Genomic DNA, 15,274 nt, shown 5'->3' with positions numbered 1-15,274 from the left:
AGTTGCACTTTGTTTGGGTGTGACTTGAGAGCGGGTGGACGAATGTTGATTGCAAAGGAGCAAACACAATCGGAGATATTACCAGGAGGTGACATGGTGTAGCGGATCGTGATGGAATAGTTCGAGGCAATGCGACACACACGGGACAAGTCTCGCGAGGGACTAGATCATGCAGAGATATAATCGGGAGCACTACTAGGAGCTCCACTTCGGTGAACAACACGATGACAAAAAAGGTTATGGATTCAATGAGTGAATGCCATGGTATCACAAAGGCGAGTCTTCCGTGTGTGCATCGAATGTTGCATCGAATGAAAGCCTTGGTTATTAGCATATGGGGGTTGTGTACCATCGAGGGAGAATTCCGAGTGTAAGTACCAATGAGTCTCATGGGTGGAGCTTATTATACAGAGGTATGATCAGAGCGATTGGAGAGTTGAACTATTCCAAAGCTCATATTTGCTCAAGGGAGTCCGAAAAGTTAGAGAACAAGCCAAGTAAGTGAACATTGCAACCAAGGAAGCTAAGGAGAACAAAACCGACGTGAGCCCTACAACATGATGGTAGAGGCCATACATGAGAGTTGTAGTCTGTCTTTCCATCGACTACGGGAAAATGCTTGGAGAACATAGAGGTGTTGAAACATGAGTCAGAAAGGGGCGAGAAAGCGATTACGAGTCCAGAGGGACTTAACTACCCAAAAACAAGCGTCGGCTAGAATAGAAGTAGACTGAAAAGAGTGCCACAATGCTATAGAGGCTAATCTATCGATCGTGAAGCAAGGGGCGCAAATGCGAGGTGATGGATGCTAGGGCCCCAGAGGCGAGACTTCCGTGAAATCATTGATCACTTGCTCTCACAGAAGGAGAGCGCTTGGTCATGAAAGGGGCTGAGGTGAAGAATGCAAAGGCAATCTCCAAGTACCAAGATAAGGCTGAAGGGTAGAGGCTAGGGAACTTTGTAAGATCGATATCAACAAGCTTTTCATCAAAATAGCCAAAAGTGGAGAACTTTGAGTCGATGCAACAGTGCTCTACCGAGGAACGAAGTAGGCAGTACGTGGTGCTGTACCTTTTCTACTCATAGTAGGCGATAGAAATGATGGAGAAGACAGTACAAAATCCCAAAGGTGACCAAAACTAGTGGAGACTTGCTTTAAGTCAGGGTAAAATTTTGCTCTTTTTGTGTAAAACTTCTTGTATTCCAGAAGTTCGATGACAGTGAGAAAGCGAATCACGATAACTAACTTAATGCAGAAATGCAAACGCTTCGAGTGCTTCAGAAGTGTGAGCAAAGAACAAGCGAAGGTTAGTAACCAACTCAATACATGGAGTATAACCCTCAAGGAGGCAAACGAAGTCAAGTAACCTTTGTTTTCTCAACTCTTAAGAGAATGGACGAAACTGAGTACCCTAGTCCTCTTATTGGACGAAACTCTACATAGGTTTAATGACCCTTTGAAGAAACTTAGTGGAAGACAACAATTGTCAAATCCTTATCAATGATGATCGATTCTACCGAGAGTAGATTGTCCGTTTCATTTCTCAACAGAATGCTAATCAAAAGCGAAAATGATGCGAACCTACTTAAAGGTGATAACTAAGTGAAAGAAGAATCGATGGACAAATTTTGCGGAGGAAAGACCCCAAAAAACTTCAAAGTTTACGAGACGATGCTCGTTAAAGCTCCAATATGCATTCACCCAATTCAAACGATGTGAGATGTTTGAGAGACTAGCATACAAGGAAGGTCTTTTTCTGAATCGGAAGGATCTGTAGGAACCAACAAGGATCAGCATAACTCAATTGATCCCACACCAGAGTCAAGAGTCATTAGCGAGTTGAAGCAACATAGTGGATCAAAGTTTAACTACTCAACAATAGCGGCAGAGAGCAGCTAGGAACCAAGAGGCACATTGCAGCTAGAGCAGAAGATTGAAGATTCAGCAAATGCGAGATGTAGCATCCGCAAAGACTTCAACGAGGACGTCGAAGGAATAAGTGGGGGAGAATATCACGGATAAAGCTGTAAATAGGGTGTTTGATGTAATGCTCATGTATGTTCGTGTCTTTTGATTTTGTTCATGCTTTACACAATATGCAGAGGGTTGACAGTAGACTTAACAACCCCATTTTGGTTGGCTTTAATGACCATTTTGGGTTTGTAAACACAAGTTGTGTCATGTGGGCATTTATGGGGACTTTGGTTTGTGGTGGACCATCTTAGACCCTTTGTTGTGTAATCATTTAAAGTTTACGAAGTCCATGTTTGCAATTTGCATTGCCTATCAAGTGTTTGCTGAAATGGTTGCGCTTGTGGATCTTGATTTAAATACTTTCTCTAACCCGTTTTATCTTTTATAGGTCCTTAAGGGACCATAAGAGGTTTCGGGGAGGCTGATCTTTTACAGACAGACATGAAAGGGTGTCGCACGACTTAGGCAAAACCAGCTAAGTCCGTAATCATTTATTCTGTTGAAAAGTATGGATTATGTATCCCACTTTAAGTTGATTGCCTCAAATGAAAGTCAATAATATGGAACTCCATTTTGCTTGGACTAGTACGTCCTAGGTAATATGTACAAGTCTAGGCATGAACCAGTACATGGACCACCCAAAAGCCCCTATTTGTGGTGCTCGAGTCGTAATTAAAAAAATTTAAAAGGTTAAAATTAGCCCTCTTCTCCATAGACCCTAGTTGTCGTCCGCCACCATGAAACCTCCGCTCTTCTCACTATCACCTACATCTCCTCATTGTCATCCGTTGACCTTCGACCTTGGGTATGCTTCCTCGTCTTCTCCTCTTCCTCCACCGCTTTCTCTTCTTGCTTTCTTTTCTTCCATCTTCCACTGCATCCTCTTCTTCCTTCCTCCTTTCTTTTCTTCCTCTATGGCCATATGTCCCTTCCTTTTCTCTTTATTACTCTTCGAACCTTCAGAATTTACCAATGTGGTTGGTACGTTCCAATTTGACCATTCCTTGTGAAATGAGGTAAAGACCAAGAAACTAATAAGCTCATGCTACATTATGTATTACAATACCTAAAATGCACTTGGATTCTTCCATCTTAAAATAGCATTTCAATTATTGTTTTAGTTGGTTCTATTGAGATGCACAAAGAAAGCAGTGGCTTTAAAGCAACCTTTTGCATATGTGTAGGAAGAACAAAATTTGAATGAATGGAACATGTAAATTATATTATCACACCATCAGGTATAGGACTAATAGAGACAATTAAGTAAATAAGGGATAATCTGGTCATAAACTAACAAAGGATAAGGAGATTCTAAGCATGGTAAACTTACTAAAATACAAGAATTTTAATTTTCAATAATTGATCTCAATCATGAATGTGCCTACTAACAATTTCTAACATGACTTATTAAAAACAACCAACACATGATTACAAAGGAATCATATATGATGACAAGCTGATGTATTACACATGGAACAAGTACTCAGATACCAATATGGCATTGGATGAAAGCACAAATGAGCAAAGAAAATATTCTTTTTCTAAAATATAATAGTTATGGATTAAAAAATAGAAGATTTTAGATGAGATAAAATTCATATAAATCAATTAAAAAAACATATAAATCAAAACTACAAATTTTCATCTTAGCTCAAGGCTCAATTCTCAAGAATGAAAGCCTCACACTTCCGAATGTCTTATATATGAATGATGGAATCACATTATTAGGAACATGACTGCAATTAAATAGTAGAGAAATGAGCTAGGGATTTTATCGAGTCGACTCGCGAGTGGGTTCGATCCCATTAGATTTACCTTCGAAGACCAGCTCAACTTGCCAAGCTTGACCTGGGCTGTAAGATTGTGTGATCTTAAGGCCCATATCGCGAGTTTGACAACCTTGATTTAAACACTTTGTAAAACAAAGTATTTCAAGGAAAGTTATTGTCAATAGGTGGTACCTTAACCCAAGGATTTGAGCAATAGTTACTCTCAAATGAAATCATGAATGCTAAAAAACAGTACTCTCTACTTATAGAGAACATGATTTGGATAGCAATGTTAAGAAAATCATAAAATTAGCCACAATTAAAACAACAAGAAAATTGTGCACATATCTGAATGGATTACCTGTTTTGCCATTTCGAAGTTTCCAAATTTTGCATAAGCATTTATGAGGGCCATATAAACATACTTAGTAAATTCGATTCCAGAGTGGCGCATTTCATCACGATACTGCACACAGTTCAAAGCTCACTATATTAGGCTTTAGCAGAATATCATGAGTGAACAACAATAATTTATGGTAAACATCATAATGGAACCATCATAAACAAATGAATTTTTGGAAAAAAAAAAAGATTCAATAAATCTTCAGAATCATGATGAAAACATATTATAGAGGAATATAAATTGGACTTACCTGTTCAGTACAGGCCAACCAGGTGGTTTAGGTCCAATACAGGGGTTACGGCTTGGTAACCCCTGTAAACTGGACTTACTGTCCATTACAGGCCTAATAACAGGTCCGTACAGGCAGTAAACATATCCAATAGTGACCCTGACCAAACAGACTTACAATGCTTGTACTAGGTCCAATACAGGGGTTACAGCTTGGTAACCCCTGTAAACTGGACTTACTGTCCATTACAGGCCTGATAACAGGTCCGTACAGGCAGTAAACATATCCAATAGTGACCCTGACCAAACAGACTTACAATGCCTGTTCTGGCAGTAGGCATGCCCATTACTGACCTCAGCCAGATGGGTCTCTTTGGTAGCTTTAAACCGACTCTCTCACTCACTTTATTTTCTTCTTTACTTCCCTTCTAAATCTCTCCTTAATCTTTCACAAATTCTTCCAAAATCATTTAAGAAAATCTAGGGGAGGGCTATTTGCTCAAGAAGATTTTTAGTCTCGTACCATCACTGGCTCGACTGGTATGTACTGGTTGGTACCAGTACACTGACACCCTATGCTGGTACACACCAGTGTTTTGAAGATGAAGAAGCAGAAGAAGGTGGCACAGTGGAGGAGGAAAAAGGAAGAGTAAGAAAGAGGAGATGGTGGAGGAAAAGGATGAAGGAGAAAGAAGAAGCAATAAGGGAAGGCAATGGAGGAGGAAGTACTGAAGGAGAAGGAAGAAAAAGGAAGAAGAGAAGGATGAGAAGAGGAGGAAAAGAAGGACAACGGTGAGAAGGCTCGCAGATGACAACAGTGGTGTCACAAGAAGAGGGCTCAAGAATGGCAGCAGCAGCAAGAAGAGGGCTCATGAATCACTGTTTTATGTTTTTTTCCCTGAGTTGTACCAACCACCCGAAACGAGAGACCAGGATGTACCACAGCCCTTTTCGTACAGGTTTGAGTGGTACAACAGTCTTACTATTGATTTTATTTACAAATAAAATATGAGAAAGAACCCTAAATTAGGTTTTTTTTTTCTAGCCAATTTTTTGGTTTTTTTGTACAGTGGTGTGTACTGACATACCATCAGCTAGTATGCATCAGCCAGTATGCCAGCACATATAGGACCTGTACTGGTCCAAGGTTGGACTGATATAGGTCCAATAGGCAAAATTGAATCCCATGCTCCAAACATAAGCTTATATGAATAATGTCTTTTGGTTTTCCCCAACAATCTCTAGATTCTACTTTAACTTCCAAAAAGCTAAATCAGCAAGAAATCTAGACAACAAAAAGGAAAACAATGTTTTTAAGAGAATTATAGAAGGACAAACATTAATAGAGATAACTGATGAAGACTACTTCAACTAGATGCAGCAATTGACAATGAAATGCATAGACATAAAAGACAATGAATTATAACAAAAAACAATTAGAAGGATCTCTGGGCTCATCATTACAGTATGTTCTCTTAGTTCCTGCTTAGAACTCTGTCATGAAAGTTGTCTCTTTTTAACTCTCCTTTACCCTTTTTTCCAATAGCATCACTGCAGTCTTATTCTCCTCGAAGCCTGCAATAGTTTTTCTCATAGTAATCAGAACCGGACCAAACCAGGGTGGTCAGACCGGAAAAAGTGGGAACCACGATAATTAGCACAAATGTTTATGTTCATAATGTTGGTTGATATTATCGTTTTCCTCATTTTTTATATAGTTTTTAATTAGTCTCAATATTTTAGATTTTTATTATATATAATTTAAAAGTATTTAATATAATCTAAAATATTATTAAATTAAACATATGGTCCGACCAATTGACCCACTGGATCGGCCAGTAACCCAATGCTTGACTGGGTTGCTCCTGGTTCAGTTATGATAACTATGGTTTCTCTCTTGCACACACACACTAACAATAGAATTATCAAGTGGACCTAACAGCAGAATGCATTATGAATTATCGCTCAGTTTTCTCCCAGAAACTGATAGAATAATTTCATCAGGTTAAACTAAGGTGCTGTCATCCGCTTAAATTTTACGATGAGAAATAAGACACCTGTCCATTGATATCTTAAAAAGAATCTCAAACCCCATTTTGAGTTCACATAAAGAAAGCTAGGCAGTGCAGTTGCATGTCTTCAAACTTATGCTTGGAAATTTCACTTTGGGGAAAATCATTATTGCATCCATCACACACAATCATTCCCTAACATATCAATGTCAAATATTACAAACAATTTGAATATTAAACTGAAAATGTCAACATCAAGTCCATCAACATACTAGTATCCTTCCAACAATTAAGCTTGTAATTCACAAACCAATAAGCAACCGAACTCAAAGGACTAGGCGCATGTAGGTTGCTAAAGAGTAAATAGTGCTCAATTATACTCGTTATTGAATAACAACCTACAACTAAACTGGTTGCTGAGGAGCAAAGTAAAACATCCCAGATTATTTCAATTAAATGAAATATTTAAAAAAAATATTTTCAGTGGAATTGTAAATGACATATGAGATAGATCTCTCTCTCTCTCTCTCTCTCTCTCTCTCACACACACACACACACACACATCTACTCTTATAGATGAGAAGTTTGTCTCCAATCAAACATGAGGAGTCGATTTCTTCTCATCTATCTACCTTGGCTCCAGCAATGTCAAATCGGCCCCAAGAACCTTGAAAAGCAAAAATAATGATGATCAAACATGTACCAAAGAAAAGAATATGAATGAAAGTAGGGTTCACGCCATGCAGAGGAGATTGACACCACACCATTGTATTGAATGCACAGTTACAAACACCCTAGATATTTTGAAAGGCAGCTCCAGCATTAGTCTCAGTCATGTGTTAGTCTTTGCTAAACATGATTTATGCAGTCTAATCTATGATACTTGGTCTGAGTTTAGTAATGGCCTGAGTGACGTAGAATGGTCAGATACTGCACTGTCCAAATTCTCAGTCACCTCATCACCATGCCCGTTACATTTTTTTACCACAATATATCATTATCGCTATAGATGTATCTATCATACTGATAAAGGGTCCATGACTCAAGCCTTAATTTTAAGAATTAGAACCATGAGTTCTGAATATTGTACAAACACTAATCTTATTGAAATCTTAGAATCCCAAATAAATTACCGGAAGTCAAATCAATATTGACGAGGCTATAAACATAAAGCCAAATATATGTTATTGGTTTAGACCTTGGCATAGACAACAATAAATTAGGATATCTAGGCACCATGTTTAGTGGGTAATTAGAGGCTTATTAATGCATATTTCAGTACCAAATTTAATTTATATACTATAAAATTAGGATAACATCCCTTTCTTGGGTTTAATAACATGTACTGATGTATATGTGACACGAACAGTACGTACCGGTCCAACCAAAGACCAATACTTCGACATGATAAGGTGAACCATGGTTGTTAGTTGTTACTCTCCCAAGTATGTCTAGTTCAAACCAATTCAAATTCCCTTGTTAGAGAATGTCTTCTTCGGACATTTATTAGCCATGGAAAACAATTATTCATCATTTTATGTACAATTCTTTCCTTATAAAACAACTCATCCTTCCCATGTTTCATCTTAAAGAAGAAGACCATCCAAGGCATACCATATTCTCTCGCTTTCTAGAAGGGGCTTCCCTTGTTGTATTCTTGGGTATGATTGATTCAAAATCAACTCAAGTTCCTTTGTTTTTGTATTTAAAAGTCTTTTTTTGTCACCAATGAATACCACATTGGTATTATCCATTGTGAGTACCTTCAACAAACGAATAATGTAATCATCTCACTCTTTCCTTGTAAGGCACTCAAGCTGCCCAACATTCTGGCTTAAGAAAGCAAGGAAGATCAGTGAATTTCTGATAAAATTTTCTTCAAACATAAGTGTATTAGATAGTCAAACAGAAATTCCCGATGCACCTCTTCCTCTCATCTTTCATTCATTAATTTATTCAAGGCACTGAAAATTTCTCTCTTTGCTATATACCTCTATTTTCTGATTTAGTATTGACGAAGTTCCTTTTGCTTGTAGTCTTCTGCTAAAATGATCTCTACAACAACTTGATAATGTAAGTCTATCACACTAGCTGCAGACAAATATTGACTTTGAGGACTGGCAGTTGGGGCATAACTATATGATAAAGGCTCAACTGATCCAAACAAGTAAATGATCCAGTATGTCTCCCCAGTAGGCCACAGTAAATATTATTTTAGTATCTAAGAAGAAGGTTTTAACTTTGGCAATCCAGTGCTATTATCACGCTAGTAACAAAGGTCTGAGCCAGCTGAAACAAGTCAAATTTGGTACCCTGCTTTCTCAAAATACTCTGGACACAAATACCATATGCCTATACCATGCCAGAAAAGTAGAAGTCCCTTGACATTGATCAGCATAGCTAGTAATCATATAATATGCCTTTTCTATGTCCAAAAATATAAAATATAAATATCTATATTTCTCCCCAAAAATTTTGAACACTAGCATTAGCAATAGAAATTATCACTGTGCCATTGCCATTAATTACTCAGACATGTAAGCAGTGATTTAAAAAGCGCTAGGCGCCAAAAGGCGCCAAGGTCCAAAAACGCCCGAGGCGCTAGGCGCTCGCCCGAGCGAAGCGAGGCGCTAAAATATAAAAATATAAAATATAATTAATAAATATAATTATTTAAAATTTTAAATAAAAATATAAAAATATATAATATAATTAATAAATATAATCACATTAACAGTATAAACCTGCTGACGGAGAAACGAGGAAGCAGCGGCGAGCGGCGACAGCAGCGGCGGCGAGCGGCGGCGGCGAGCGGCGGCAGCGACAGCGGGAAAGGGAAAGGGAGCGGAAGGCGCGAGCAGCGAGAGGCCTCGAGGGAGGCGCGAGCAGCGGGAAGGCTCGCGGGAGGGCTCGCAGGAGGCGAGAGGGCTCGCGGGAGGCGTGAGCAGCGGGAGGGCTCGAGGGAGGCGCAAGCAGCGGGAAGGCTCGCGGGAGGGCTCGCAGGAGACGCGAGCAGCGAGAGGGCTCGCGGGAGGCGCGAGCAGCAGGAGGGCTCGCAGGAGTCGCGAGCAGCGAGAGGGCTCGCGGGAGGCGCGAGCAGCGACAGCGACAGCGGGAGCAGCGGCAGCGAGCGACGAGATCGCGATCGGGATCGGCAGCGGCAGCAGGTTAGTGTTGGGTTAGGGTTAGGGTTAGGGTTAGGGTTGGGGTTATATCGGTTTAGTTGGTTCGATTGAACCAATTAACAACCGAACCAGGACCGAACCAGACCTAAAATTCTGGTTCGGTTTACCCAGGCGCTCGCCCGAAGCGCCCAGCGCCTGGGCTCGGGCGAGCGCCCAGGCGGCGCCTGATTGAAGCGCGCCGCCTGGGACATTAGCGAGGCGCTCGGGCCTCGCCTCGCCTCGCCCGAGCGCCTAGGCGAGCGCCCGAGCGCCTTTTGCAATCACTGCATGTAAGAATAAAAGAAAAAGGGGACCAATGCACAGCACAAGGTTCCATTAATACAGGGTCTAGGAGGGTCAATGCAAGCCTTTAAGAGGTTGTGTTTGTGAGTCAAGCTTTGCTCACCTAGGTCACAAAAAAACAACTTTATTATAGCACCTATAGCTTTCTCCCTCTTGGACATGTCAAAATCCTCCACAAAAGGCACACAATTTGAGTTTATCATATTCAAGTTAAGATTAGACATACAAATTTATGGTCAATGCAAATGCATCAGTAAAGGCTAAATAACCGAAACACAAAAATAGGAGAAACAATCTACAGTGGGATTCAAGATCCATGAATCTGAAACAAATAATATGCATCGTCCATTGCAATGACACAATAACAGATATAATGCAATCTGATATATACTAACCTTGACAATATCCTCTTCACATTTACAGTTAGCTATCAAATAACTGAAAGTCTTGGAATCTGGATTTATATCTGCATCTTCCATTTGTTTGAGAACATTAAGTGCTCCATAATAATTTTGCTACATATACGGAAAAAAAGAAAGACATAAGAGACCAAGATAGACAATAAAAAAAAGGGTATTATTTTAAGAGATATCCAGGTTCAATGGAACAAATTTGTATCATGAGACAGACACATCTTTCTTACATTATAAATTTCATGTTTACAGAAGTGGTGATAAGATATAAAAAAGAGCAGTCCAATGGCAAAACCACAAAAGTATTCACAGCAAAGATTGAGATGGCAAAGATATCCATTTTACGAAGGACCAAAGGTAATGCCAGACTTTACTGAAGAACCACTAGGCTTCTTGGTCAAGAAGCAAATGGATCAAGAAGATACCAGCCATAAAAAGTTGCATCAGTGCAACCTAGCTTGGTTTTAGCCTTTTAGGATTAAGAAGTAATGTTTGCTATTGTACTATTAAGTTTTATCTACTTACATATGTATTAGGTTCAAATACCAGTAGGACTATTAAGTATCAAGTATCATCCAGTATTTGCTAGTCTGATCAAGGATGGGAACTGGAACATACAGCTCAATAACAGTCCATGATTTTCAGTGAATCGGTCAGTACAGATCGGTGTCCCATCCAGTATACCTATACTGAACCAATGCTAGCATGAAAAGATCTTTTGAACTTTTACAACCAAACCATTCATAATGTTTCTTTTGTCTAGGCCTTTCTTGGTCACTCTCTTCACTTGGAGGATCCACATTAGTATTGGAAAAGGTTCTAAAATGGTTCTTTAGCTGCTCCATGTTGATTGAATAACTAACTACATTCTCATATAAGAACTTTTAGACAAGTAGCATGGTTTTTCAATTAAATGCACAAGTTTTTATATGAATACATGTAAAAATGGGCAAAGAGAATTTTTTTTTCAAATGTTTGGAATATTCATTTGTGCACTTAGTTTTTGAGGAAATTCCATGGCTTTCTGCAGTTTGCATGAGTTTTACATAGTAATAGAAATAGATTATCAATTATAGAGACAGTGGTTTGGACAATTTTGCTTCATCTTACAAAGAACAATGACAAAACAACAAAATAAGTACTTACCTCCCTAAAATACCCAGCCATGATAATATTATACATGCTTGTAGTAGGCATTTTGTTCATCCCTTTCGCATATGCTAGCAGATTGTAAGCACCTTCAAACTGGTTAGAAAGCAAAGTTCCGTTAAGTATCAACATTCAACAGCAACAAGATGGATATTCACAATACAACAACCACAGATAATGTCCACAGAACACAGTACGAGTTTATTCATACCATTAAAAACTACTTTTCATTAGATTAGCCACAATACTTCCTAATCAATGTGAATCACTTGAAAAATTAAATTTGACATGCATGAGATTGACCAGAACATAGCCTTGTGGTTTACACTGATAAGAGTATAAATCTGGACAATCCATGTTGCCAAGGAGACTCCAAACTGTCAGGAAAATTATGTGCCTTATAGTATTGAAATGAAATAAGACACACGTAGCTTTTGGTGGTTATTATATCAATAAAGGCAACTATACATCATATGTGAGAAAACACATCAAAGCAAGGATTAAAGGTTTGACCTTACAACTTGGTACAGACTAGTTTTTACAGTCCAATCCAGAAACCAAACTTACCAAGTGGTGACCTTACTGCACTAGGTTTATTGGATAGTAAGCTGACTGGTACCAATTTGCATTAAATTGGTATGCCTATCGCCACTTACTCATATCCGTCTTACCATTATTGGTTTGTTTTGTATATGGAGAAATCTGCAGTATTCTAGCAGCCTCACTTTTGCTTGTGTTTTAAGTCCTTGTAAGCTTCACAAGCAGAGTTGTCCGGTTATTATCGCTCAAACAAAACCAGGCCAAACAACCCCTTTTCCCCATATTACCGAGGTGGTTGCAACCAAGTCGAGCAACCAACAAAATGTCAACTATCACAGCTCCTTGGAATCCCCTAGGTAGCAGCACAAGGAGGATGGGAGATTCAGAAATTGGAGGAGGGGTGGTAAGTAGTATTAACTATTAAGTAAGCCCTATTGTGTCATTTCTTGCAAGTGCCTAGTGATCGTTATGCATCATCCATCGGCGACCACTCACATTCACAAGAGTGCTTAGTTGCCTAACAAAAGTTCAGTTGCCTTTATTTGCTTGTGAGATCCAAAATTCAAGTACCATAGCGTACCACCCGATACGGGCGATATGTATTGGTCCGACAAGGGATCAATATGCGGACCATCTCGTACCAGGCGGTACATGTTGCATGACCCTAGATCAGGTGAAACATGGTCTAGACCGGTTGGAATGGTCAAGATCCGATCGTTACCAACCTATACCGATCGGATTTCGACCGATACCGTTCAAGGGTCGAGATTCCTCTCTTTCAACCCATTTCACTCTCTCAAACTCCTTGTCACTCATATTTCTCTTACATTCTCATATTTTCACTCTCTTAAACTAAACAAAACTGTAATTTGTGGATTGGATCAAATTTAGGAGGATTAACACTTAAGTCAAAGGAAAAACACTCTAATCAATAGGTATGTATTCTCTTTCTAGATTTTTGTTGATTTATAATATGATTAAGCCACTTCTATATGGTTAATGTCTAATATGTTGTTTGACATATTTTTGATGATAGAATAGCGTTAATTAAGGAGTAATTAAGGCCCTTAATGTTGTGAATAGTGTGCTTAATGCTGATTTTTTCAAAATTAGACATTTAATGGGTCAAATTTTGTATTTCATGCATATTAAGATGATTTACATGTTTATCATGGTATAATAGGTTTAATTAGATTTTAATTAAGTTTTTTAATACTGTGATTATTGGTTTTAATGATGATTTAATCAAAATTTAACACATATCAGGTCAATTCAATGTCTTTAATGACTATTAGGGTGTTTGACATGTTTATAGTGATGAAAGAGGACTAATTAGGGATTAATTAACTGTTAATGCTATGATTAGTGTATTTCAATACAATGGTATTGAAATTTGACCCATATTGGATCAATTAAATGTCTTTAATGCCTATTAGTATGTTTGATATGTTTATACTAATAAAAGAAGAATAATTAGAGAGTAATTAAATATATTAATAGTGTGATTAGTGTATTTAATGATGATTTCATCGTAATGTGACCTATATTGGATCAAATTTACGTATTTAATGTCTCTTAAGGTGTTTAACATATTTATAATAATAAAATAGAGTTAATTATGGTTTAATTAAGTTTTTTAATGTTGTAATTAGTGTATTTAATGATAAATTTATCATCATTTGACCCTTTATTGGGTCAATTTCATGTATTTAATAATTATTAGAGTATTTGACATGTTTATTGTGGTAAAAGATGGCTAATTAGGGGGTATTAAATGTTTTTAATGTTATGAATAGTCTATTTGATTATGAATTCATCATAATTTAACATATATTGTACAAGGAAGCAACGAGGCATCAACAACCTGGCTCACAATAGGAGCATAGCGTTGGCAATGAGTCTACGCCAAGGATTCCAAAGGTCGGCCAACATGAGACAGCCAACTACCCCTCCTCATCAGTGGAGTCAAATCGATAGCATGAGAAAGGGTGGAATCTATGATTTTATTAAAGGACTTAGCAAGAGGTCAGTACCAAATATTATTGATATCGATCCACAAGTCTATCCTCCACAAATAACGAAGCAAACATGGATTGCCAATGCATATACAAAAGAAAAGAAGCAAGATATTGGGAAGACAATTGAAAAATGATTCAACTTCTACAAGATTCCAGCAAACATAACCCACGGTCTATATCATCAAAGCATGATCTCTTTTATTCAAAAGGTTAGCGTCGGGATCCAACCTCCAACATCAAAGGAGATCCATAGCATGAATTTAGATAAGGAGGTGGCAGAACTATAGGATCGAATCAAATCCTTCAAGAAACAATGGGAGGAACATAGGGTGACACTAATGTGTGACAATTGGACAGTGCCAACAAGAATGAGTATCATCAATTTTCTTGTGTATTACAATAGACGGGTGATTTTTCATAAGTCAGTAAATGCTTCCGACAAGATTCAAAATACAAACTATACTGAAAACCTAATGGACACCGTATTAGAGAAGATCAGATTACAGTACATTGTCCAAATAATCACCAACAATAGAGCTAATTTCAAGAAGGTCGATTTACAATTAATAAAAAAAAGGACCATTGTTTGGGATTCCATGTACAGCTCATTGCATGGACCTGATGCTAAAAGATATTGATGAACTACAATCAGTCAGCAAGTGTGTAGCCCGATAACAATCGATCACAAAGTTTATATATAATCATCATTGGGTCCACTCTTTGATACAAATGGTGAGATACTCCGATCCGGAGTCACTCAATTTATTATAAATTTCATTGTCTTAAACTCAATGCAACAAAAGAGGCAAGGCCTCAAGATAATGATCACCTTACAAGAATAGTCTAATTCTAGGTATTTGAGATCGCGCTATGGAAAAAGGTGAAAAAGACTTTTCTTTCTCACCGTAATGGAACCACTTTATATTGTCCGCTGCAAGGTTAACATGGACAAGCATCCCCAAATTCCTTATCTTAAACATATGCTAATTATAATAAGAGAGGAGGTTAAGAAAGCATTTACAAATTATTTTAAAGTTGATCAGTATTTACAGATCATCGATTGCAAGATCGAAGTTCATATGAACCAAAACATTTTTAATATATCAACGTATTATTAAAATTCAGCCATTCAATTTCGAAATAGTCTTAGAACATAATTAAATTTATTGTAACCAATAAGAAATTTATATATCAACTCTTGCTAAAAACTATTGATACAATCGATGCTATTATGGAGGACCGATTATTCCGAAAAATAATCGGTTCATTCTCCGATGTTGTAGTTGTATCATGTCATTAC

General features: G+C 38.0%; 1 protein-coding gene across 2 annotated transcripts in view; it reads right to left on the bottom strand.

The window, feature by feature from the left end:
• Positions 1–15,274, bottom strand: part of LOC135628246 (pentatricopeptide repeat-containing protein At4g04790, mitochondrial-like) — a 65,499-nt gene that overhangs the window by 10,589 nt on the left and 39,636 nt on the right. For both annotated transcript variants that reach the window (XM_065134837.1, XM_065134838.1), the window contains exons 9-11: positions 11,414–11,512; positions 10,250–10,369; positions 4,106–4,210 (exon numbers count right to left, since the gene is read on the bottom strand). In XM_065134837.1, coding sequence (XP_064990909.1) covers positions 4,106–4,210; positions 10,250–10,369; positions 11,414–11,512 — 324 coding nt within the window. The remainder of the gene's footprint in view (positions 1–4,105; positions 4,211–10,249; positions 10,370–11,413; positions 11,513–15,274) is intronic.

Source organism: Musa acuminata, chromosome BXJ3-1 (assembly GCF_036884655.1).
Source record: "Musa acuminata AAA Group cultivar baxijiao chromosome BXJ3-1, Cavendish_Baxijiao_AAA, whole genome shotgun sequence".
NCBI classification, from domain to species: Eukaryota; Viridiplantae; Streptophyta; class Magnoliopsida; order Zingiberales; family Musaceae; genus Musa; species Musa acuminata.
This window is presented reverse-complemented; position numbering and strand designations above follow the sequence as displayed.